Source organism: Falco peregrinus, chromosome 7 (assembly GCF_023634155.1).
Source record: "Falco peregrinus isolate bFalPer1 chromosome 7, bFalPer1.pri, whole genome shotgun sequence".
Classification (NCBI taxonomy): Eukaryota; Metazoa; Chordata; class Aves; order Falconiformes; family Falconidae; genus Falco; species Falco peregrinus.
In genome coordinates, this window is record NC_073727.1 from 53771555 (window position 1) to 53799139 (window position 27585).

Here is a 27585-nt window from a genome sequence, read left to right on the forward strand (position 1 = left end):
TGCAGGAGCTTGCTCTGAAGTTTGTTGGGGTTTTTTTGTTGTGGTTTTTTTTTTTTTAAACTCTCAAACAATATCTGGATTACATTGCAGAGCTGAAACCAATACAGCAATGCAACCATCAAAACTATCAGCAATTTCCCTTACAAGTTACGAAAGTGCACCTCTTACTAAAGGAAAAAGAATACGTTACCTTTATTCAGCCCACCCAATGGAGCATCCTGCTGGGAAAATCCCTGTCTCTGAGGCCATAAGCTTTCCTCCTTTTAACTCCTTTTCTTCAAAGTTTGCTTTTTTGTTTTTACTTTAAATTACCTAGGAGAGTCACAGGGCTTCAAAACCTGAACATGTGTGCTTGCCTAAGTCGATATAGTTTATTTGTTTACACATTTAAGTATCAGTAAATGAAATGAGGTGCAGTACTTGATGTTTATAGTTCCTTTTTCATAAAGATGTTTGTGATAGGTCTTCTGGGTTCATTACATGAAATTGTGTATTTAGGTAAATCTACAGAGGTTTGATGGATTTGTTCCTTCTTATCCTGCATCTGGTAATTTGGACTACTGCAAACAGTACACAAACAGGTCAGAAATATGAAGGAATTAGAATTGTCATAGCTGTACAGAGGTCCCTGTGAAACAGGCACTTTTTCTGTTGATAAGTATATCTAGGACTAGCAGGCATCCAGGCTACCAAAGACATACTCTCTGTTTCCACTGAACAGTTTTATATAAGTGGAGAACGAAGCTTTAGTTGTGCCTTGAATTGACAGAGCTGGAGATTGTTTTGTTTTTGTTTTTTTTAGTTAGTATTTTTACCCTGAATAAAAGTTGGGTTCTTTTTTTTTTTTTAATCATTTAACTGTTTATTCAGAGAGAAAGTCTCTTTTACCTCCTTTTTTTTTTTTTTTTTCCTGTGGAAACAATAAAAGATTTCATTCCTTTGCCTTTGGAACAGTGTAAAGTTATATGAAAAACAGCCATTTTAAAAATCAGCTGATCTTTCAAAGCCTGTGAAAACCAATTATGTGCAAATTCCCTTTGATTTGATGTAAGTGACTACATAAGGTGCACAGGAATGGTAATCTGGCCTCTTTGATTCTTAAACAGATTATTGAACAGAACAGTAACTAGAGCCCCAAAGAAAAGGATGCAGCATTATGTGCTAACGTCTAAAAAGGTAGATGCTGCAACTTTCCAGACATTATTAGATATCATCGAGTTTTTGCAAGTCTGTTCAAGCTCCGGTGTCCTCTGGAGTAAAAAAATAATTCATCTTCTCTACAGAAGAAGAAGAAAGAAAAGTGCAGGTCTAAGGGATTTTTAATGTAACAATTTTTGATTGATAGGTTCCTGTTTTATTTCTTTATTCTTACATTAACCCAGCATTTGGATATAACCTACAACGTCTCACCTCTATACTGTGTATGTGCTATGGCTTGCCCCTACTTGTACTATCTGTATGTTTATGTGCTGTGCCTACCCTGAAACTTACTACCAGTATTGTCTAAAATAACTCCTTTATAAAAAACCCAGAATGTATTAATCCCATTCCATTTCTTCTAACAATTCCTTAGATATCTCAATGACAGCTGTATACAATCAAAAGCAGCTACCCACACCCTCAGAAATCAAACGTGTCTAACCTGATGTTACCTATTCAACAGTCAGGTATCGCTGAACTGAGTCATTTTGGCTCCTTACAGTCAGTACTTCCCGAAAACCATTCAACCCACCTATCTGGGAGACCTTGTTTGGAATGAGGTAATTTCCCAGCTGGCGGCAGCACGACTTGCACTCTACCGGCAATACGAGGTGCCTAGTGGACTGGTTTAGCCCAGATTCCTAAATTTTAGATGGCTTAAGATAGACGTAACAAATTCCATCCTAAATGCATTGATACTTGCCTTCAAGGCATTGGAAAAGACTTTTTTCCCCAGCTTACTGGGAAATTTTAAAATTGCTTTGTGATCTAAGGATCAGTCTCCCCTTAAAAGAGATATACAGTAGAGGAAACAGAATAAAACTTAGTAGACCCTAAAGCTCAAAAGGATTGCAAGAGGGTTTAGTCTGACCTCCTGCACATTACTAACCACAGGCCACAGATGAGATGATCTAGAAAGATATTTGTTTTTTTCAGAATGACAACATGGAAAGTGTTAGTTTTCTAGCAAAAAAAAGCTTTTAATGAAATAATGGAATAATTTCCATTGAAGACAAATTCCTGGAAAGATACAATTTCTTTTTATAATCTTCCTAATGTTTAACTAGAAAAATCATTATATACTTCTGGAGATTTGGTTTAATCTGGCTTGAACTCAGAAATGCTTATTGAAATGCTAGAGGTGAGTTTAAAACACAGAGATAGTTTTGGCTCTGAGTCTCTTTAAAAATCAGGTTTGTTTTAGGAAGATTTAATTATCTGTTTGCTTCTTTAATCACAGTTTTATAAGTTGTCAGACGAATATTCAAAGCAAACCATAATCATTATCCAGGGTTTTTTACAAAAGGAAGAAGAGAACATCTGCTAGTTCAGGAAGCCAAGTAAACCATAGATAGGAGGCTCTGTACCTCAAAGAAAGACATTTAGCTTTACAGGAACAAGCTGCTTTTCCTGGGTGTTTGACTAAATGAGAGCAATTAAAACTGATGCAGCATTGTGCAGCCATGCAGGCCCAACATACAAGGACTATATTATATATTACAAGGGATACTTTATTTGTTGTATTCAATGCTGTGGATTTCTCTTAGCAACACGTGTCTAGTGAAGACAGTAATTATCCTAGCTGCCTTCCTTATAGTGTTGTATGTGTCTGTATACTTACAGTATACACAGTATTCTTACATATATAGTCTGGATACAGACTTGGCCTTCTTATACCTGGAAAGTTGATGTAAACTGAATGCATAGGGAAATACAAACAGCGGCTCTTTGTTGCAAACCACATTATCATATGGAGTTTTGTTACAAAACACATTTTTACTAAAGACAATTTGCACTCAATCTTGGAATATACAAAAAATGGTGCTCTCTATCAGAGAATCAGGCAGTATAACTTCAGATTTAGAGAGAGGCAGCTCAGGAAGAAGCAAAGCCTGCTGTGATAAAGGAGACTGCAGGTCATGTCTCTGCTTCCCAGCGCATGTTAGCACAGACAGGCACCAAAAGGCACGGAGCCTGGAGCACACCCTTGCCTCGCCTCAGCAGGCTGGGGTGGCCATCTCAGAAAAGTCAGGGAAAGCATCATGTGAAGGGGAAAGTGGGAGGAATTAGCTCTGTAATTATAGTATCTTATGACAGGTGATGGTATAGAGAAAAGTTTGTGTGAAAACAGCTGTATTTAATTTCTAGTCATTCTCCTGGCTGCCTGTGGAGCGTTCAGCTTGATCTTCCTCTAATCTGTGAAGGTGAAAATCACATATACTTGTGCCAGGGAGCTGAGCTGGTGTGGTGGGTGAGGATGCTGAGGGGTTGTGTGGTGAGTGGGATCACTCATCCCTGTGTAACTTGGGCCCAATGTGAGACCCAACACACGTGGTGTCTGCTTTGCGTGACGTGCCTGGTTGCACCTGGATAAAAGGCAGTGGAGGGTCTGTTCTTTGCCTGTTTGGTTTTGATTTCTAGCCCAGGCTGCATCCCTCTCTGCAGTGGCTTCACTTGCTATCTAGGGCAGTTAACCCTCAGTGTCCCCAGGTTACATCCCCCAGAGACACATGAATGAACGCGAGTCATGACAGTACATTTCTGCAGGCTGATTGTGGAGAGATGACCAAACATTTTCTTGTTAAAAGTTCTCTGCACGCTTTGAGGTTAATCTTTATAACTTGATGAATTTTCTGAAAAAAAGAGTAATTCTTCTGGAGGAAAGTTCCCAGCTGCAGGTGTGGGACACAGCAGCCAGGGAAATGATGGAGGCTGGGTGGAGGGGATGGGGTACCGCAGCAGCCCGGTGGGAAGGTGACCCCCAGGCAGCTGGCACTTGGGAGGGTGCCTTCAGCTCTGGATGATGCAAACACGTTTGGGATACTTGGTTTCTAATTCCAGCGCATTTCCATGGCACACATGCCTCCCTGACAACCACACTGATGTTACTTAATGTGGGAGGCTGCTGTGATTATATACTAACCACAGTGCTAGAAAATTATTAACCATCCTATAATAACAGAGCTTTAAAGTGTCCCCTTTTATCACTCTCCCTGTCTATCTTGCAGCCTGTTTCAGTCCTCTGTACTTATTTAACACATCTGTGGAGGGCTTTTCCTCTTGATTTGCAGTAAGTTATCATCAGACTGTGAAATTGTTTTTTTCTCATCTCAACTCTTCTGGAATTCTTCCTACTCCTGGCTTTATAGATTCTTTGTTCTGAAGTCCTCTTCATCTTGAGCACCTAGGAGACAATATGTCATTTTCCAGCCTTTTTTGATTTGTGAGCTCCTGAATATTTGAAATGAAAGTTCACACTGTGGTACAGTGTAGTTAAGCCTGCTGGCATTAGGCTTACTATTCATAGTTACCTCTCTCTGACCTCCTAGAAGCAGCCTGCACTCTATAAATTCTGGTTATAAAGCTGTGGTTGTAGGCATACAAGTATTACATCAATTCCAGTGCTCCAGTGACAACAAAGGAGACCCAGGATACAAACATAATCAAAAGCACAAAACCTAAATGTAGCAGGAAAAGCTGGAAAAGCCATTCCACAATCATACTCATTTTATTACAGGTACTTTGTATGTGTGCAACATATGCCTATGTTTTGGGGGAGTGGGAGAAAAACGGGCAGAATTTTCTATCAGATATTTATGAATAAACTTCAGATGATTCAGAGTTCAGGTGCAAATCAGGTAAGCACACACAAAGCTTCCTTGAGCATCTTGGGTTAACAAAATACATCATGGAATTATTTTCAAGAAATTCAGCCCACTCCAAAGTCAGATTTGATAGAACCATCCCCAAACTCGTTAGCTTCAGTAGGTGTGATTAAAACAAAAAAGGAAAATGTTCACAGTACTAATTTTAATCAGCAGCAACTCGTTCTCAGTACCTCTCCAGTACTGAGACCTATTTTCTTTGGAAAATATAGTCAGGGTCAGTGACAAGATACACTGTAGTCCAAAACCCTTTCTGTTTTGCTTCCAAAGCACTGTCTGTGGACATAACCACATCCACCCATCCACTGAACTGCCTCTTCCCAAATATCTGTATATACATCTAATGCTATGAAGACGTATGGCAAATTTCCATTCCAACAAATAATTTCATAAACTTCAGTCCTTAAGAAATACAGAGTTTTATGTCAAGGTGAAATTCTCAGCCATCAGAGGCCACAGTGTAGCTGATAAGCATCCTGTTCTTCCACTAATGTCACCATGAAACAGCAATATCGGGGAGACAAGAGATATTGATTTGGTTATGCACAGAAGGATGGTGAGCAACACAGTGAGCACACTTAGCATATAATCAGGAAAATCTCCTTCCCTTTGCAAATAATTTCTGTTCATGTAGCTCTTTGCCATACATTGTGTCTGAGATAAGGAATCTGTTTGATTCCAATGATCTCATAATACGAGACTCTGGGTATGCCCTAGCCATTAACTTTTTCCACTTCCTTACCATTGAATAGGTTAAAAAATGGTTTCAGCATTGAATGTTTAAGATAAAACAAATTTTCATCCTGACTGCAACTGTCTCTGCTCTTGCCCTTTTGCACGTCCAGGTGTGTCGAGGGAGGGTCAAGTCAGACGACCCTCCTAATGAAAAGCATGAAAATGAACTTCTGCTTCTCTTCTTCTGACTTTATTCTTTAGGGAATAAGTATAAAATGAAAAAAAATGCATAAAAAGCCATACTACTGGGATTTTCTGTCTAATTCTTTATATCGACAGTGGTCAAAGACTGTTTTCATAATTGAATTTCTTGACTCTCATTAATGAATGAGCTAATAATCTCAGAATATTTAAGATTTTATTTGTGTTTTAACATTGCAGTGGTCCAGGCAAAATCGAGAACTTTTATATGTTAAATAGAAAAGTGTTTGTTGATGCTACAACTTCTTGTGTGGGTGCAAGTTTCGTTTCGGCATTCCCGCTGAAGGATGCATCCTGTTACCTCAAGAGTCAATGTGTTTATATCATTCCATCTTGGAAATTGTAGAAACGTTAGGTAGTCTTAAGCAAAATACTGTACAGAATGAATTAAGACCTTTACCTTTTTAGATCTACTTTTGGAACACTAAGAACGGAGAGAAAATATTGCATGTAAATGTAGGAGTGAAGGTTTATTGTTATGCGTATTTCTCAGAGCCACTTGTTAGCCTGATGTCTCTATCTTGGATGCTGATGAAGACTAGGCACCCAGAGTGATGTGATAGAGCTTTTGAGCACATCCAGCTGCTCAAGTGTCCTGCTGAGACTGAAATTCTTCATTTCAGGCTTGTAAGTCTGAAGCTTGGGTTCAACATTGCCTGATCAGCCCTGCCTGGTCAATTTGATTTGTGGGCTTTCTCATGTTTTGGTTTGTAGCTTTACAGTATCACCAGACTGCTGATACGCTTTCAATTTGTGCTTTGAAAACCAATATAAACATGAAATTTTTCTATCAGAGTGCAACACTATACACAGCCCTAACCACCTCCCCTGCTCTGCCACTAACACAGATGTGACACAGCAGCAGGATTCTCCCCAGGCAAACCAGTAATAAACACAGTTACTTCCACAGCCTACAGCCCGATCAAGAATGAAAGTGAGATCTGAAATCCTTATTTTCCGTCTGTCATGCCAATCATCCCACTCGCTGACATCCTGAGAACAGCATGAGGGGGATAAATGAATCTGTGGGGTAGCTCAAGTGACTTCCGAGGAATTATGTCATGGGTGAATTTGATGCACTGCATCACTTACAAATGCTGAGCCTGGAAAAGAAAAACACTGGAATGCTTGGGGGAAAAAAATCAACATTAGCTAACAATAGTTTCCAAGCTCTGTTATAATGATAACTCATGGAATTAATAGAATTGATGGTGACTGGACTTCTGCTCATTTCAGCTGTTATTCTGCTGATGTTCTGCATTGCAGTATAATCAGACATACTGCGGTGGTTTTAAACCTGAGAAGTGCAAGCATCAAAAAACGGCCCTTAGCTGAGCATTTTCCTGTTGATTGCTCTTCACCCGGAGCTGAAGTAGCACCCTAGCCATCTGCAGAGTGTGGCAGCTAACGATGGAATCCCAGGTCTCCTTCACATCCGTATAAGTTATGGGAGATGCTGCCTAAATGCTGTATTGGTGTCATGGTGTGTTTCTATTCCTCACAGGCAGGTTTCAGACATAAACGTCTTGTTTTCCAGATTAACATGTTTTTCCCTTTACGCGGCCATCAAGCTGCTCATCTCAGGGCAGGTTCCTGGGGAGCCTGTTCAGCAAGGAGGGCCGAGTTCATGGTTAGGAAGCGATAGGTACTACATCTCTCTGCAGGAGCCAAAGGGTTTGCTGTGGTGTGGAGGGCAGAGGGGTTGCTGTAGTTAAAAGCTGAGCTACTCTCTTCCATTGAGCACAGCTGGGGTGACCCCTTCAGCCTCAGGGTGGTTGAGGAGGGCTCAAAAGGGGCTTGAAAATGAAAGCCGCTGCTGTTGCTTCAGAGTAGCAATTGGGCAGGCCTTCTCCAGCATGCTGTTGTCTTGTTCCCTGTCAGAGACAGTGGTCACAAAAGCCTTGTTTTGCTTCAGGCTTCCTTTGAACAATCTTTGCCTGGCTGGGGATTTTGCAGTTGGTAGTCTGGAATGACTGGGGCGCTCCCTGACCTTGTAGCTCAGGAGTGATCAGCCCGTGCCTTTGGGTGCAGGTGGTTTGTGACTGTTTCAAGTGCAGCATCCACACGCCAGCACTGCCACATGAGCAGCGCTGAGGCTGGGTTAGGGTGCTAGCAGTGATAAAGAAGCCAGCAAAGGCTGCTGGGGCTGGAACTGCCCAAGCCCTCCGGTGCCGCGCTCAGCCTGCCTCATCCTGAGGGCAGCAACTTGCTTCCCAGAGAGCCACTGCTGTCACCTGCCTTTCAGCTGCTCCTGGAGCACCTCTCACCTTCAGCTCTCACCCCGTCAGAGCTTCAGGCCAGGATGAGTAAGCAAATATAAAACAGACTACAGCACAGCCTTAAAATGTTCACCGGACTCAAGTTCACCAGCATGAGCATCATTTGTAGCTGGTTTTGAGACTTACCACATGACAATTTCACTGGTGCCCTGCCTGACCAGAAGTCACTTCAAATGAAGATCTGGTCTGAAGGAAGGTGTCTCCAACAAAACGTCAGTTCTCTGACATTATCCCATGGTTTGGGTACTGAATGTGGACTTGAAAATCCAAGACTCTGTCAAAGCCAAGAAGACTGGTAATTATCCAGTTCCAAAATTATTAGAGCAATAAAAGGATTAATGAAGTTTTTAAAATCATGATTATGATCTATTCTGCAAATTGCTCTTAAAGCTTCCTTAATTCCCTCTCTATGCTCTCTTTTTTTCCTTTCATTTCTTTCCTTTGTGGTTTAGGAGCAATTTGCTCCTACACCAAAGTGTAAATGTCTGCCTTTGACAGAAGGAAACTGCTGATCTGGTGCATAGATTTCAGCAGTGGATGATTTTGATTCACAAGAGCCTGAAGCAATGATGACAGATGTTAGCTCCTGCTACAGCAACACTGCATAAAGCTGTTCTGAAACAACCATCAGATCTGTACGCTTGCTAATCAAGTCACAGTGAAAGTGCTAAACTTCTTACTCCTAAAGTGTATCAGGTTTGGTGCTAGACTTCTAATTGAATCACCAACTGACATTCTTTGCATTCTTTTAGGCCTTTATAGTACAAGATGCTGGAAAGTAAAATGATTTTGTGGATTCCTTCTGGAAGGAAAAATAGACAGTGAATATTTCTATGTTGTATTGCCATAACCAAGAGTAAAGCTGGGCGTCTCTTATTCTCACGGTGAGGCTTCATATGGAGCCGAGAGCTGGTTTTATGATGTTTAGTATATACATATGAAAGAGTAGTGCATCAGAGGATTTATTGACATTTCTTGATTTTAATTATGTTTCAGATCTGTTTGCTTAGCAGGCAGGTATTCCTGGCTGCTGTCAGCAGTGCTAGCCCATAAGTCTCCAACGGACAGAGCACTGACAAGCATCACACTCCTACCCAGTTGTTATCAAAATTCTCAGGGTACATGCCAACAAAACATACTAATTTTTACCAGTGTACTGAACTAAAATCATGAGTTTGGTGCCAGTACAGTTGGTCAACCACTCAAATCTCCTGCCCTGCTTTGCACTGTCCTACTTCTTCCTTCCAAGAGCTCTGATCCCAATGCAGTTTCTGCTCCAGCAGAGGAAAGCAGTGTTTCCAAAGGGCAGTGGTAGGGAAAAGGTCCAATGTCCCGGAGTAGGGAGGGGTGGCATCACTTGTTCTGCCCTGCCCAGGAAGTCACAGCTCAGTAGCATCACTGAACAAGGTGACACCTCAACCCCTAACAGCACGTTTCTCTGCATTGCTGGGGTTCTCCAGCACCACAGGTTTCCCCTGGATCAAGCGTGGGCACATAATCATATTTCTGTCAAATTAGCCAAGTCACAGGATGATGACGTTTGTGCCAGCTTTATGCTTTTATGTCGGCTTTATGCTGGCTGTGGAAGGAGAGACGTTATCTGACCTGGCAGAAAGCGTGAGCTGTAGAGGCAGTGATACCTCATCTGGCATAAAACCTGTCAGTACAAAATTAAGTCATCATTTTTCTTTATTTGAATTGGCAGTGTGAGTTCATTCTGGATCAGCACTTTCATCATGTGTCTGGCAACATTTCTGATGGAGTATTAACAGCCCTAAAGCAGGATTTACTGAGTTGTGGGACCACAAACTTATTGTTTGAACTTACTCTGACAAAAAGACAGGGAGCTACTGGGTGGTGGTTTTTACCAGGTTTCAGAATGCTCCTACCCAGAGCAGTTTTCTAGTTAGGAACAACTTCCTCTCCCACGAAAAAAACACTCTCAAAATTCCTGTCTAACCAATAAACCCCACCCCAGCACAAAAATCCACAGATTAAAGGTTCATATGTAACTTTTGACACACTCCCCCAAACAAAACCTTTTGTGTAAATGGGAAAAAGAATCCTTTTGTGGTGTAGAAAGTCAACAAGGCATAAATCACTATTGTGTTTGTTCTGTTGCTTGACATGCTGAACAAGAAACCACCACCAGACTTGTGAAATTCTCCCATTAATCCTACCGGAGTAATTACATCCAATATTCTTGGGACCATGAAAAAACTATTTAAACATATTCCACTGACTAAAATGTGTATTTTTCTAGTTGCAGTAAGGATGGTGTTATGCACTAGCTCATATACTTCAGTTAAATGACTACGTAACTTTTACTTTTCTCTACCTCATTTTCCAAAAATTACTTAAAACTAGAGTGGTTTAAAAACATAATGTAGCTTTCAAAAAATAGAAGGCATAGGGCTGAAAGTTTAGTCTTTCAATATCTCATTTGCTAATGAATCCTTGGAGTAAACAAGCGCTCTTTTACCCTCAGTTTCTGTAAAGCACTTGCCTTTTGTTTCAGACCCAGCACACTTGGCTGAATGAGGTAATGCCTACATCTCCTAGGCCAGGAATGTATTCAGATTGGGCACTGAAACAGGGTAGGAGGATAATACCTGCTCTTTGATAAACACAGGGTGAACTTCAGATCAGCTTCCAGATTGCTGTGCTCAGAGGAAAGAATTAGGACTGCTTGTCTGAACACAAAAAAATAGCTTCATCAGTTTAGCAACTGATTCAAAGCTTCACACAGGCCCTCAAATGCATTCAAAACACATTACGTATACATAAACATGTTTTAAATTAAGAGTATCTTGTGACAAAATTGCATCAATTTGAGTCAGTTAAACACTATGCGGTCCTCAATAAAAATACTTTTTAAAAATTCATTCATTTTGAAGCAGATGCTGAAGCAGGTTTCCTGAGGTAGAGGCTGAAAGGACCCTGAAAGGTTCTGACCGAGCTATAGCAACTCTCCGAAAAACTAAGAACAAACCCCTCTGCACAGTGACCATGAAAACACAGATCTGTTTCACCAAAGAAAGTTCCTCTGCAGTCCTCACATGACATTGGAGTTCAGAATAATTTTCTTGAGACATCAAAGTCAGACAAGCACAATTTTCAGAAGTACATTAAATAGTATTTATTGAGTTTGCAATTTCAGGGGCAAAGCTATAATCTCAGTCCCAGCTATTCACACACTGTGGCACTGTGCCCTCATGTTCTTCCACCCATTCGACAAATGAACAATAACATGGAACATCATAAAGAGGAGGTTTGAAAAAGAACAACCCTATACTCTCAGTTTTGAAAACGGGAAGTAAACTGAAGTGTTGTTCTCATTCACAAATACATTTGACTTCTTGATTAAAGATAGTATGTGTTTACAGAAGAATAGACTATCCTGATGTTTGGGAGAAGGTATGGGATGGTTGATCTGCAGGAAGTAAAATTGTGGAGGGCACCGAGAGCTTTTCCATAGCACAGTGACAGCTGGATGGTTAATGCAGACTTCAGACTGCAAAGAATTCCTCACTAGAGGGAGGGATGCTACCAAATATCCAGCTGGGAAGAGCTTCTCTTCTTGGGAAGCCTTTGTGTCTGGGACTGATTCTGTGGGTGCATATGGTCAACAAACCATCAAGAGCCAGCCTGTAAAATTTTACGGCCCAGGTTGTTTTCATTTTCACCATGGTGACCCTTCTACGTAGTAAAAAAAGGCATCACACAATATACACAGATCCATATTTACACAATAAATGTAAAAAGAGGAAATTAGATACAGTGACATTTATGTCCAGGCATTAACAAACAAGATCGCTTGTGTTGATTCAGGGGTTATTCATAGTTCATTTAAGCAAGTCCTTTTCTCCACACATGGGTTCTCTTGTTTTGCAAATGAGAGCCAGCAGGATGTCTCACTGTAAGAAACAGATGCTTGCTCACCCTTAAACCATGGTCATGACCTTCAGAGAGGCAGGCTGGAATCTCCTAATCTTCTTCTTTAGTGCCTTTGAAGCTTTGATGCGACAGATTTTGGGCACTGGGGGAAGAGGCTTGGAAGCGGCCTGGACAGTCCCCGCTTGTCTGACGGAACCTTCAGGCCAAATCAGCTCGGTTTCATCCCCCTCATCATAGTCAAGGGCAAGGCTGCTGCTGCTACTGCTGCCATCCAAATCGCTTTCACTGGACTCACTGTCCCCAAAACGGTTAGTTGTGAAATCGCTGACCTCCCCTTCGCTGGTCTCTGCGATGGTGGAGTGGAAGAGGGAAGCACACTCGGCAGAGTACTCCGAGTGGTCCGACTCGCTCTTGGCATAAGCGCCGTGGCGCTGGCTCTTGGAGCGCGCCCTCATACTGACAGTGCGCAGAACCCCAGCTCGCCTTGCTGGCTGCCTGGGTGCTCCCAGGCCAAAGCTGCTGGAGAGGCTGGCCAGGTGGGCCTTGGCAGAGATCTCCACCGTGGACTGCCACTTGCGCTGCTTCTTCTTGTTGGCTGTGTCTGTGTCAAGGGAACACAGTGCATTGGCAGAGGCTCTGTAGAGCTCCGGCCTGGATGGTGCTGTGGGGAGCCGGATCTGCACGGGGAACAGGCTAGACTCGGAGCACGACCTGCCGGTCACGTCACCAGAGTATGAAGGTCTCCGTGCGAGGCTCTTTGCTCCATGTGGCCTTTGGGGCTGATTCCACTCAGCAGGGAGCCTGGCAGCCCCGTGGGACCCTCTCGCCTTCTCCATGCAAAAGGCTGGCTTTCCAGGACGTAGTACCTTTTCACTGTTCCTCCTCTTTATCTTCACTGCTTTTGTTTTGGAGCTGGCAAACTTGACCCGGACTTGGTGGGATTCTGCAGGGACAAACTGAGCATGAACAAACTCACTCCGTGTCACTCGCTCATGACCCCCAGCACTAGCCAGTTTGGCGTTGCCACACCTTTTGAGGGGCAGTTTTCCGGGTGGAACAGCTTTAGCGTTCCAGGCACTGGGGCTGGAGTCCTCCTGGCACAGCTGTGAGCCGGATGAACTGTGCTCCACACTGCTGTCCGTTGCTTCTGCCAGAGGAGAGCCCCTTGCTGCTGACTTGGCAGGGTAACAACTATTCACAGCTGACGGCTCTGTGTCAGGCCGAGCGGATGGCTGTTCTTCATTCACGCAGCGCATGGTCTCCTGCTGCTTGGCACATTCCCCCTCCAGCACCTCTCTCTGCAGCTTCCCTTCAGCTTTGTTACTTTCCAGAGAACTTGCTTGTTTTTCCAGCTGGCTACTGCTGCTGTTAATTTTCACTCCACCGGCACTGGGGGTTATAATGAGTCTCTGGTGCATTGTGGCTGGCTGGCTCTTTGTTGAAACCCACTCACTGGCATCAGCCCGACTGTTCCCTTTGCATCTCGTCAGCTGCAGTAATTTACTGATGTAACCCCCTGGCTTGGCCTCAGTGGTTGGCCTAGTCCTAATCAAGCTGGGACCTGTCACACTAGGCATGGGTTTGCTGGGAGGAGCCTGGAGGTCTGCTTCTGGGGATGTCCCCACCAGGGAGAAAAGGGGACTTTGTAAAGCCACTGCATGAAGGGGGCTAGGGTAAGGGTACACATCAATGCCATTCTTGGAGACCAAGTCATTCTGGAATTTGGGGTCCATGCTGAGCAAGTGCATGTCTCCGGCTTGGCACAGAGGCAACATGGATTTGGGATCTGTCTCTTTCTGAAATCTAGCGTCTGCTGGGATGAGTCTTTCCAAGTCACCTACAGAGTGGATGAAAATAAACAACCTAATTAAATCACAGACAATTACATTCAAACTGGCTTATGCTAAAAGTGCTATTTCAGAGGGGTGTGCTAGCTTTTACTAAAATCAGTGCATGAATGAAGAAAACAGTTTCAGTCCTCCAAGATCACCAGATTACTCCAACGCTTTTATTCACCTGAGCATAACAGAGATTAGAATGCCTTTTAATGCCAATAATAAAACTCATGCCTTTGCAGGAAATTTAAACTGTGCCACTTGGATGACAGTAAATCTGTGCATTTATAAAAATGTTCTAGAATGTCACAGACTAACAGGAACTCAACCAACTAAATGAAAATATGGGATTACTTTTAATTCTTAGCAGACATAAAAAGTAAATCCAACAACCAGAAAGCCTGAAGCTGAATGTCATGTAAAATTATCCATTAAAACAGATACAGTTTTTGAACACCTTCCTCCCAGGACAGGATAAAGACTTCCTCTGGACATATGACTATAACTCAGAAATTTCTGAGATTTCCAGCATGCAGAGCCAGTGGTATTTTTTTCAAAGTGGTTAAATTGCATTCCAGCTTTTCCTCCTACCCTTTTATATCATGTGTCTTGGAAAAGTCTATAGTACTCTACAGCTGTTTTAAGAGGACTTAAGCAGACACTGGGTTATAGTTTTTCTTAACCTCTTAAATGCTGGAAGCTGTAGTTGCTTTTCTTTTGTATTTTGCTTTAGTAAGGCATTAGTAAACAGAAGCACCCAATGCACACAGGAAAGCCATTAAGACTTATATGTCCCATTGGCCAGAGAGTGGAGTGATTCTACTTTTCCTTAATTCCACATCCAGTGGAAACTCCTAACCAGATCTCTCATTTCATTTGGTAACATTACCAGTCTCATGCCTTTCTCAAGTAAGTAACTTTTAGAGTATTTAATTTCAGAAAGAAATATTCAGGTTTTATCAAAAGGCAGAAAACCAGGAATGCCCTAAGTCTGTGTGTGGGTTTTTTAAAGTCAACCTTAAGGACATAGAAGAATGTACTAGAGAACCTTTACTCTGACAGAGAAAAAAAATCTAAGGGTAACTACTTACGCAGATGGGAGGCTCAGTCCCTGAAGATGGCATTTATGGCCACCAGTTCATCTCTCTTAAATTTTGAGTACTGTCAAGGTTGCTGCAAGTTACACTTGACTGCTGCACCTTCCTCTCAGGAGCATCTCCTGTGCACTGAGAGGACAGGTTGTGTGAAGCAAGACTGTTCCACTCAGACAAGTCATCTGATAGAGTGCTATGGTGCTATGTTACCTCTGGTACCAGAAGTACTGGAACCATCTGCAGTCATCCTGGGTTTCTCTGTACAACAGTGCAGACTTCAGTGCCAAGAAATCCTTAGCTAGCTGATTTCCTGGCTGCTTCATTCTACCAGGAAACCCAACCATCAAATCCAACCACATATTGCACTTAGAGTGACTATTTCTGTCCTGTGACAGGAAGCTTTTGAAAGACTTCAAAATTTAGCACTGTCTGCAGTACCCTACCTAAGGCACTTACAGACCTGTGGTAAGGATGATTTCTCAAACAGCGTATTTTCATAATGAGAATTCTTTAGGAAATTGTTGGCAATGTGTAGTGGTGCTCTCTTGTGCAAACCAGGAAGGTGTCAAAAGAATGCTGTGCTTGTGGTGTCTCAGCAAGCTTTCCACTTGCCATGGAAAAAAAAAAGGCAATTGGTTTGTACCTGCAGTTACCTGTGGGACAAGCTAAGGAAAGGAAAAGAGACATTTCTTCCCCTTTCCAAATGATGCTTTTCTGAAGTAACTAACATCTTGCCTTACCTCCTGCAATGTTGTCACCTTAGCAGGAACTGTTTCTTCAGCACTTCAGCCACTACTACCCCACTACTTATGTTTCTCACACTGAAGGAAGTCAGAAGTTGTAGCCAGGAAGAAGGGAGGTGGTGGTGTAAAAAAGAAGGATGGTTGAAGGAGGTCTGTAGCCTCACTCCCACTTACTTAACATCAACTGTCCCTTTTTCTGCTAGTCTACGTCCGTATCCAAAAAAAACATAAAGCCCCAGGGGTCTTAGCAAAATGTTGCAAGGCAGGAAAGCTTCTGATAGAACACACTGCAATGTGAACATGGAAGCCATGGATCATTAAGCTCAGCTCCATCCCCATCCTCTGAGAAGCCTTGAGGAGACTTTGCTTTTATGCTATAATTTACCACCATCGCTTCAGGTGGGTCAGCACAGATAGGTACAGAACAGGTGGTCTTTCCTTCCGCTCCAGGCAAGCCAGAGATGAGCTAGCTCAGGTCAAGGAGCTGTGGGGACTCCACAGCGACAGGACTTGAAATGATGTTCCCAGTGGCTTCCCTTTTTCTATAATGGAACTGTCACACATTCGGCTGGGTCACTGTATGAACTCACTAACACAAGATTGCTCTGAGGCCATGGAAGGACCCAAAATAAGACACAGTATGATGCCAATTCACTGATGGGCAAACAATAGATTTGGAATATTAATGTACTTATCTATTTTGTCTAAAGGTATGATGTAAATTCATGGTTGATCCACTATTTGGGCTCATGACTGGTTCCTAGACAGTCAATTAACTTTTCCTGTCTGTTATCTCTAACCGTACATAATAAATTATGAGTACTGTTTGAGCCCACATTCATTTGGATAAATACAGAAAGGTATATATAAGTATTATCATACTCATTTTACAACAGATGGAGAAAACAGGCACTAAGTCTGGAAGTGTCTCTCCTTAGATTTCTATAAAATCTTTCCCAGTAAAATGCATCATCTCTAATTTTTAATTCACCTTACATTTTTCATACATTCTTGCACTTTCACACAAGGTACTTCAAATACTGCAATTTTTCTGATTTCACAAGCAGGTAAATTAAAAAGGTATCTCAACATTCATCACAATTTTATCTCATGCACTTAAATATTCTTCCATTTCTAAATACGTATGTCTTCATATTTGTTATTGTTTAAAAGTATCTGAGTATGGAGACAAGTGAAAGTTGGACATTAAATGGTTTGGCTCTGTGGTTTTGATTAATTCTCACTTTGTGTATTAAAAATGAGTGCTATATATTGACTACACATTGGTATATTAGGTCCTAGAAGTAATAGCCAGGATTCTTCCCTTCTCTTGAATGAGTATCCAGTTCTGCAGTCAATTACCTGTGGAAACTGGCCTTGGTCGGGACCTGGCAGGAGTCCCAGAAATGTCTGTGCTAGCTGTAATCCGACATCCATCGCTGACATAGGTTCCCTGCTGTTGGAAGCTGGTGGTGTGCACAGTAGTTTCATCTGCAGACTTGGGTCGGTAATCAAACACAGTGAGCCTTGCTTTAGGGTGTTGAGAGCCCGGCAAGAGACTGGTGTGGGAGGAGGAGATGGACTCACTGTACACAGAGGTACAAGAATTGGAGAGTGAGCAAGAACCACCGTCGCTAAGGTCATAGAATCCTGCAGTTAAAATAAACAGGAAGATATTTCTTATTTACAGTAACTAAACATGCTCCGTAGAAGAAAAATGCAGAGAATAAAATAAATCGTTTGCTATGTGCCACAGGCCTAAATTTATGATCATTTATTTAGGTAACTTTAACAGAGGTATACTCTAATTCAACCAACTTATATTGGGCTTCTGCGTATTTACTTAGGCCCCGAGCCAGCTTGGCACGCACATGCATGCTTAGTTCTGAGGGTGGGATGGGGTGAAGTGCAGCACCATCACACCCAGTTCTTCACTGGAGAATGTCTTTGGGGACTATTATGCAACTGATGTAAAACAGGGCCGTCTTGCACTGTTGTAACTTGTGCTAGGTGCGTACAAGCACAGCTTGCATGGGAAAGTAGAGTAAAACTAGCCTGTGGTCAGAGCTGCCAGGTCTGTGATAGCTGGAACATCTAAGGGCAGAGAATAGAGGCTGTGTCCCCTCCCCAGGTCTTGCGATCCTTGCCAATTAATTATGGAAGTATTAAAAATGGTCAAGATAGGAATTTTTATTATTCCTCTCTATATAAAGGAAACAGAAAAGGAAGCTGTTTCCTTTTGAACTGTGTGTATGTGCCTAAGCACACAAGTCCTGAATTTAAAACACTCAACAGAAACTTGCACTTTCTATACCCACTCTAAGTACCAGGCTGCAAATTCATATGCTGTAAATAAAAAAAATATTTCTTGTCTCACTGAAGACTTAAGGCATTTCAAAATTATGTTTAAAAAGAAGTATTCCCATTGTCCCAGACTAGATGACAGAAACCGTTTTTAACAGACATCGTAGCTGTAAAAGTCTGCAATACAGCATGCTCTGTGAATGGGACCAGAAAACTGAAACTCAATTTCCTTCTGTCTATGACAGCTTTAGTCAACAAACTGTTGGGGTGTTTTTTCTCACTGTCTTTTAATAGAGCTGTTTCATTTTTATATAAACTATCAAACATTAACTTGGCCAGAGCACTGCGGTGGTAGTGATCTTCAAAGCTTTAGTGAGGTTCAGGACCCTTCTTGGATTCAATCAGAGCATTGGTATGGATGCTGATCTTCTTCACTTCTAGCAAATAGTTTAGCCACTTTGCCAATGGTCATTCTGCCCTTGACAAGGTAATTTAACAAATCTGTCTGCCTCTCTTTCCATTTGTGGCTAAAATGTCCATTTTAAAATAATAATAAAAAAAAAAATCCAGAAAAAATGCTGTTTGAGTGAATAAGGATTTTCCAACTAAATGAACTTTGCAGGAAAATTTCCACCAGCGATGTGAGTGTGCTCTGTGCCGGAGGGCTACTCTCCACCTCAGCCATGGGGCACTGTTTCTGACCAAACAATACAGAGAATTTTGCTTAGCAGTTGACACCCTTCAGTTCTCCTAGCACTACAACACGGGGAATAAATGACCCAATGCACATTACCTGAGCTGGGCCGGCTGTCGCTATCCAAGTATTCACTGGAGGTCTTACTGACGTCTAATTTCAGCTCACTTATTCGCTGGTCTAGCTGATCAAGGTGACTTTTCAAGCCGACATCCTGTCTCCTCAAACGAGACTAATTCACAAGTGAAGGGAAGAAGGAGGAAATGAAAAATAATCACAGTTAGAATCTCAGCAGCAATGCATGAATTCAGGCCATCTGTGCTGGACAGATTCTGCTCTTACAAAGTGTTTTTCTTAGCTAGGGACTGTTGCAATTGGCTTTCTTGCAACAAGACTGACATAATGGACAAGCACAAAACATTCTGCTTCTCAGCATATATTGTCTTCTGCCCAGCTGAACACATTCTCAAAACTTTTCATACTAAATATACTTACTTTAACCTTTTGTTACATGTTACATGGCTGGAACTGTATCTCTAAAGAGGATGCAATCTTTTAATTAATAAACATATTAATGTTATTTTGCCATACGCTGCCTCTGAGCAGAGGACGAGATAAACATTACAGATTATTTGCATGAACTCTTAAGACGCCACCTGATGAAAGGAAACCACTGTATGTAAAGGTGTCTTACAGTCACAGAAAGTAAAGGCAGCACACTCATTTCTTGGCTTTGACGATGCCTTTATAGTTGAAAGCGTACACTGCACAAATTGTGCCATCTATTTTGCTGAAAATTTTCCTTGATTGTCTCATGGCTAGATTATTTCCACGCATTTTACACAAGGAGAAGGTGGCATTTGAATACTGCTGTGAAAATGACTGCATTTAAAATAAATGGTGCCTTGAGCTTGTGAATAACCTTTCAGGAGCCAGCAACAAGGTCCTTTGCGTACTGTAATCACTGACCAGGCTGATCCGAGGTAACAGCTCCTGCAGTTGCTCCCCCAGTATTTATGCCGTCAGCTTGGCTAGGCAGATGGCCAGGCATTAGGTAGCAGCCAAAGAACCACAGTTGGTTTCTGTCACAAACTTCTCACATGGCACTTGGCAAATTATCTAGGCCCGGTCGCTATTTAGGCAGCTTCTAATTATATCACCCTTCAGCATCCATCCAACAGTACTTTGCAGAAAGGTGGTTTCTTGAAGTTGGTTGTAAAGTTGTGCTCACAGCCCTCGAGGGGCTGGACTTCCACACAGTAATGGTGAGAAAAACATGACTAAGATGATGTGTATGTTTCAGATTTAAAAATAAAAGTGGCAGTTCTAGCAGCTTTACCAACCCCCAATATGACAAAAATATAATCTAGCTCCCTTGAACTAATTAAAGTATCTGTAAAATTAAATGACATGCAGAAAATAAAAATCAGTATGTACACATTTTTTACTCCACTTTCCTTGTATTCAGATTATTCAGCTTTTAATACTTGCATTTTTAGGTTTCTCCATAGCTATAAATACTAAAGGCAAGGACAGCTAAGGTCCTACAGTAATCAGTAAATGATTAGAAGGTAGGATTCAAGGAAAAAAGACAGATGTCCTGAGTCTCATAAGACAAGTTACGGCTGGTGATGCTGCTGAGAAGAATAAAAGGGTATTTTTAGCATGCTTTTATGGAGAACTGGAGGAACATATAAAACACAAGAAATAAAGCCCCTTTTTGTTAGTGTCGCACATCTTACAGTTAGCTCCAGAGGCTCATAACTGCTTCCTAGAAAAATCTGTGCTGATTTTCCCTCTTCCAGTTTCATATAAACAAAAAGGAAGGGAAGAATTGGATAATAAAGGAGATTTTCTACCCCATCTGAATGATGAATGACTTCCTCAGTACTTCTTTATTTCCTTTACGGTGAAAAAGCAAAAACATGTCGTGCCTCCTTCAATCCTACCTACTCGGGAAATCACAAAGTTTTGTTTTCACGGCTGGAATTAATTGCTTAATGATTAATGTTTTGCCAGCCAATCCCTCAGTCTGTGGTTTCTGATTAATGACAGAGAGGCCACAAGGCTCTCAGGTATTCAAAGATTATTTATTATACCTCCAGGTTCTGTCTGCGCCTTCACAGCATGTTAACCAACACACATGATTTACATCATCATTTTTAACCCTTTTATGGTGTCTCACGCCACCGAGTTTTCATGTTTCCGGCAGACTTCATGGTTTTGATCTTTCAGTTAACAACTCATGCACTCCTAGATGAGAAGCATTCCTCAAACCATTTGGATGAGGATGACTTTTCTGGTGTGTTTGCTTGAGGTTGTTATTGCTCTAATAACCACATAAACAGCACCCAGAACAATAAACCCTAAAAACACTCTTTCTCAATTCACAACATGAATTTTACATGAGACAAAACCTTGCAGGTGAAACCATCTGTTTGCTTTGGGCAATGCAGCTGCGAACACTTCTGTATACTGCACAATGCAGGACCAGACTTTCCAAATCAACTTGTACTATTGATGTCCTACAGTTTTTGGGAGCCAAATCTGGGATATTGTCATACCAATCATTTTTCAAAAGGAAGAACACTCTCTGAAAAACAGGTTCCTTTACGTGAACACGAACTGGCACCCCAGATCAAGGCACCAAAAACTGCTGGTCATACTTGACTATTCTTAACTATTAATCCCTCCAGTTAAAGATGGGGTTGACACTTACTGGTTGTAGATTAACACCTGACAACTTTATTAATCCATCTCTATTTTGGAATGGACAAAAGATAGCATTACTCTTATCTAGCTTTGCACATGTAAAATCTATTCACCATTGGGTCTTTTTGTAACTGATGGTGCAAAGCAGCTAGTTTCAGAGGAAAGTCAATCTCACCTATCCCAGACCCTTACTCTAGAGTGAGAATTCCTTCTGGAAACACCTCTTTCTCTCAGTTGAGAAAAACTTTAAATTTTTTTAATATTTAAAAAAAAATATCCCTGGTTTAAAAACTATCTAAAGGGGAAAAAAATGTGTGCAAAATGCAAGGTACCAAGAGTTTTGGGTGGTTTTTTTCTCTTCAGTATAATGTGTCCCTTAACACATTTTTATAACATCATAAGACACCTGAAAGCTTGCAAAACAAAATCATCAGATTCAAATCAAATCAACCAATTTTTATAAATATGCTATATGAGGAAACAGCTGAGAAAATATTGGATGCTGCAGCCTTAGCCATCCATGATACAGACGGTATCATAGATTTCTTTCTTTGTATTAGCCCAAATTTGCATGTCTCCTTTTTCCTCTATGTCTCACCAGGATATAGTTTGGCCAAGAGACTAGTTTAGCACCTTTGGAATCACCGACAGCAGATGGCATCACATAACGCTGCTTCTCTTCTGCTACAGACAGTTGATCTTGCCTGCACTGTAGTAACAGGCAGCTAGCTGCCAGAAGAGCCCCTGGCCACCAGAAAGAGAGACACTGGCTGGGGCAAAAAAGGACATGACAGCTACAGGCAGCAGAAAGCCTGCAGTCCTGCTGCCTACAGCAGACTGCTGGAAAGCCAGCTGCTGGCTCTTGCTGGTGCTTGTTGGGGAATTGACTGGGATGATGAAGTGGCATCTATACGAGGCATTTGATGGCTCTGCTCCAGCCATTTCTGCTAGGGGCACCGGACTCCTTGAGGGTACTACCTCTGCTCTGTTTCTCACCTTACCATTATAGAAGCCTGGCTTGACTCTTTGTCTGCTCTGTTTCCGTTGCTGAGATGCCTTCAGCCAGCTCCAGCTGATACAGCTTCCCTATGTTATGTTGAAAGGACCAAACTTTTTATGAATTAGAGTGTGATCAGGCTAAAGCCCTACTTGAAACTTGGATCAAGATACACCGCAAGACAAAACTACATTTACATTGTTAATGAGTTTCTCAATCTGAAAAGTTTATAGAGCAGCGATCACAGTCTACCATCCAATGGGCCAAGAACAACAACAATGAAGATGTAACACTCCCTGAGCAATGCTTTGCATTGCATTTTCTGTTGTTTTTAGTTTTAACTTAATTTTCTGTGATCGTGAACATAATTTTCAAGGGTATTGAGTGCAATACACTGCTTGTGTCACCAAGAAACAGTTTTCAGCTGTGGCTGCCAAGTTCCTACGATCTGTGGACTACTTCTAACAGGACTGTGAAAAACCTGTTTTCAACTGGGTTTATGCACCTCTACTCAAATATATCTCTGCAATTTGCAGGCGAAGAAAACCAGCGAAGGTACCAGGTACACCAGTCTGAAAAGCTTCCAGCAGCCACGGGTCAGTCGGATGAGCTTTTTTATTACAGCTTTAAGCATTTGCACTTTTTTTGAAGAACCAGCCCCTGGATTTACGTAGTTCTGACTCATCCCTCTCAAGCTTTATGGATACTTCCCTCCCAGGCACCCCTAGAAGACAAGTTTCCCATAATTGCACTGGCACCTACTGGTGAAATCTGTCCCGCTCCTGCGGTGTACCGAGTTACCCTCATCTTCCTGACTCCTTAATTTCTAAAGGCAGCAATTAAAGGCCACTTTTTTTCTTCTGTTTTAATGGTTAGTTTCTCCCACGTCCTTGGAAGGCCTTATAAAGTGCCAGTAAAGTCCTGCCAAACTAATCTATTTTTCATATTTTATTTGAAAAATATATAAACAAATGAGTAATTAAAGCACAACAGCCGACATGAAAAAAGAACAGTCACTATGGTCAGAGGTCATTGGTGTTTCTGTTAACCCAGTGGCCCCAGACAGGCAATAAATGCCTTCAATTCTTTCGTTTAGTTAAAAAAAACCCTAAGAAATAAAATAGGGCCATTAGTTAAAATTATCAATGACAGGTAATCAAGTGGTTGGCAGTCCACTGGCCCTGCATTTTTTACTTTAATCAAGATATGCCCGCTGCTGTGATTTCACGTGTGTGACTAGGTTTCCGTGAAGGTTAAAGCCAAATTTATTCCAAGATGCTGCCTGATAGAGCTGCCTCCCGACAGCGAATAACCGTGCCGTTTTCACACCCGACTGATAACTGACGGCCAAGCCCTGTACCAGCACAAGGGAGGGAAAGGGGTCTGAATGAAGCCCGAGTTTACTGACGCGTGTAATTGCCCATACTAGAGATTAAAGTCCTTTACCCTTTGATTGTTGTCTCACCTATGAAACTTGTTTCAGTCGCAATTCAGAATTGTTTTTTCTTTTCCAAACCCCCAAGTGCCTGGTGTAAGGCTTCACATACAAGGCCTGGCAGTCAGTTACTCTCTTTTGATCACGCGAACCGTGGCGAGAACAAAGTACTCCTGGCCCACCAACACCCTCCTGACGGCCTGACCCCCACCGGCACACAACTGCGTGGGCAGCCATAGGTGTGCACACTTACGTACAGCCACATAGGCGTGTGCACAGCGGGGTAGGCACATAGGTGGGTGCGCACACACGCCCACCACCAACCCCCTGCGCCCTTAGCCTATTTCTGCCTATCTCACTCTGCGTGTCTTTTGATCTCCCAGTCAAACGGCCGCTGCGATTAAGAGCGGAGCGCTCGAAGGCGTGATACACGTATTACTGAAGTTAATCATCTCCTGCTCCCGGGCTCCGATGAATGAGCAATGCCGGGTAACAACTTCTCCCCGGCGCTGCCGCTGGCACACAGCCCTCTAGCAACCCTGCGCATTTCGGGGCGATGAATACGGCCCAGGTGAGCCCCGCCTGAGGGAAGGCGGCGACCGTTAGAGCGGCTGCGGCGGGGGCGGGCACCGCTCTCGCCCCAGCGACACCCCCGGCCCCGCCGCTCGCACCTGCCGGCGGGGGGAGCGGGGCCGGCGGGGCGCCCTCGCTCGCTGCTCCCGGCCCCGGAGCGGCGCCCTCGCTCGCTGCTCCCGGCCCCGGAGCGGCGCCGGCGGCTGCCGAGGGGCAGCCGGCTGTCAGGCAGCCCGGTGCGGGGCGGCCCGGCGGGGCTCCCCTCCGCCCGCCCGCCCTCAGCACCGCGGCCCGCCAGGGCCCCCGGCGGCGGGGAATGGGCCCCGGGGCAGCGGGGCGTCCCGTCCGGTGCCGTCTCTTACCAGCTGCTCCTTCAGGGCGGTGAGGGTGGCCTCCAGCCGGTGCTCCTTGCTGTGGGCGGCCAGGGGCTGCTCTCCGCCGGCCGCCGGCCGCTGCGGCATGGCCAGGGCGGCCCGCACCAGCTCCCGCTGCTTCTCCCGCAGCACCTGGAGCTCGTGGAGGCCGGCCAGGGCCGCCTGCAGCCTCTCGCCCACCCGGCCGCGATCCCAGCCGCCCGCCCGCGGGGCGCCCAGCAGCATCGTCAAGGCTGGGCCGCGACACCGTCCATGGCAGTGGGGCGGCGGGGAGGCGGCGGGGCTGCTCCCGCCCCGGGCCGTGCCAGCGGCGGGGTCCTCCCGCCCCGCTCCGCGGCTGGCACCGGAGCGAGTGAAGCGCGGCCGCGGCGGCTCCTGCGGTTTTGGAGGAGAGGTGGGGACGGGGGAGGGAAGGCGGGGGGAGGGAGGGAAGGGAAGAGGGAAGGGAACAGGGCTGCAGCGCCGGGGCCACCTCTCGGGGTGGATACGCGCGGCGAGGAGCCAGTGCCCGTCCGCTCCCTCCGCCCCGCGCGGGGGCGGCTCCTGCCTGCCCCGGGGGCAGCCCTCGCCTCGGCGCCGGGGGCCGAGCAGCCGACACTGGGGGCCGGGGTACCGGGGGTCCGAGCAGCCGGCACGGGGTGCCGGGGGGCCGGGGTACCGGGGGTCCGAGCAGCCGGCACGGGGTGCCGGGGGTCCGAGCAGCCGGCACTGGGGGCCGGGGGTACCGGGGGTCCGAGCAGCCGGCACGGGGTGCCGGGGGTCCGAGCAGCCGGCACGGGGTGCCGGGGGTACCGGGGGGCCGAGCAGCCGGCACGGGGTGCCGGGGTACCGAGCGGCGGGAGCGCCCGTCGCGGCCGGGCGCGAGCTCCCGGGGTGCTGGGGCGGCAGGACCGAGCCCGCCGTCGCGCTGCAGCCGCCTGCGAATGCAGCCGGTGCAAGGGTATAGTGCGGTGGGTGCTGGCAGGCAGAGCATTTCCCTCACAAAACCGGGGCGTTGTAACTCCATCCCTTCCCCTCATTGCTGGAGTTCCCTGTCAGGCACAGGCACAGCACCGGCACTCCTCATCCTGCTCTCCAGAAACCAAGTCAACTGGGACCTAATTGCAGAAGTTCGCTCACTTATACTGAACTGTTGGTTGAGACCTGTTTTGTGAGGTCAAGGTGTGGCTCAGCTCCCCCCATTCCCCCCCTCCAAAAAACCCCAAACAAAACCAAAACCAAACCAACCAAAAACCCCCCAAAATCACCACCACCACCCCAAAACAGAAAAAAAAACCTGACCCCCTACTATGAAGGGCTCAGGATTTGCTTTAAATGGGACCTGAAAACACAACTGATCATGGAAATCCAAGGCTATGATGCTGTTGCTACCGAGAAATTCCTGTCTTAAAGCTCCCAAGACAGGCAGCTCCTTAGGTAGTTGGTTAGCAGGCGGCAAAGCCAGTATGTGTAGTCTGCAGTGATGCAGAGGGGGAGAAGAAGCTCTGATACCAACTGTGGTGAACACAGTGGAGACATGCTACAGAAGACTCAATTTTCTGCTGCCTACGCTGAAATAGGAAGCATTTGGATCCCACAGAACCTGGCATCACTGTGTGCCCCACTCAAGAGATGGAAATAATTTCAGGAAGGGGGTTGATTCTCTGTGAAGTAGTGAGCACACATGTGTCCCATCTGTCCATGGTTATCTTCTGTTCACCCTGCGGCTTATCTTTAAAAGCTAGCATACTTTCATTTGAATGCCACTTGACTTTGTACTGGGATTACGTGAGTTGAGTGAGTGGGAACCAGTTGCTCTGTCATCTGTGTTTCAAGTAGCCTTCTTTCAACACCATGTGTGGGTGGCCATATCCACTACAGAGACTGCAGCCAGCTTACCCTTCCCTGTAGCAGTCCCTACCTGTAGGAATGTCAGAAGTACTAGGGCATTGTCAAATCCAGCTCCTGCTCTGTGTGTGTGTGTAATTATTCATGTGTTTGTTCACCAAGTCCTGCACAACACATTATTTGATAATCCAAGTAAGACCAAGCCTTGCTTTCACCATGTCACCTTCAACAGTTTTCATGTAGCTTGAAGATTTGAGAACTGCAAAGTTGAACTATGTCAGAAGGGGTCCAGAGAGGTCCTATTGTGACAAGTCACGCACAAATATTCACAAATGTCTCCAGCTGCAGATGGAACTGCAGGAGCAGGAGTGATTGATGGTCACAGCACTACAGTGCTTAGTTAAAGTGTGTATGAGGTATGACATGTATGACATCATCTAAGGCATATTTTGGGGTTTTTTTCTTTAATGAATATGCTTCTGCTCTTCTTCCTTACCCATTCATCTTGCTGAACTTCCCTCTGCAGAGCAATGCCTCAGTGCCAGGATGACTGAACTCTTCACCTACAAGGTGGAAAGAAAAACTGAGTTTAAGACTGAGATGCTTTTGAAGGTGCTGACAAAAGACAGCATGAACTGTCACCTCTCAGATGGAGGGTGGCAAACAGCCATCATTGTGTGGCATGTGGCAAGAATCTTGCAAAATGCCATTGCAGGTATGAGGAGCTGAAGCTTTTTTGTAAATCACTTGGCTTGGCACTTGTTAAAACAGACATACACCGCAGTTCCTTATTTTATTCAAACCATGTTCTAACATGACCAAATACGAGTCACTGACACAAATACCAGTTAGTATATAGTTGCTAGGAGAATTAGATAATATAAGGTTATATATCTTTCTTTTTCTCCTTCCTTTACAAGGAACTGTTATCCCTTGCTCTTTGTTCTTCCTCTTCTTTCATCTTTTTATCTTTTCATACATTAAATCCCAAATGGGCTATATCACAGCAGTATCTTTATT

At 44.2% G+C, this 27585-nt stretch overlaps 1 protein-coding gene across 1 annotated transcript; it reads right to left on the bottom strand.

The window, feature by feature from the left end:
* Positions 1-11154: 11154 nt before the first annotated feature.
* DACT2 (dishevelled binding antagonist of beta catenin 2) lies at positions 11155-25757 on the bottom strand. The gene is given in 5 exon segments (XM_055810540.1): positions 11155-13814; positions 17012-17299; positions 18747-18879; positions 24727-25151; positions 25154-25757. Coding segments are annotated over 5 exon segments (3240 nt in total). The 3' UTR covers positions 11155-12024.
* Between the last annotated feature and the right edge of the window lie 1828 nt (positions 25758-27585).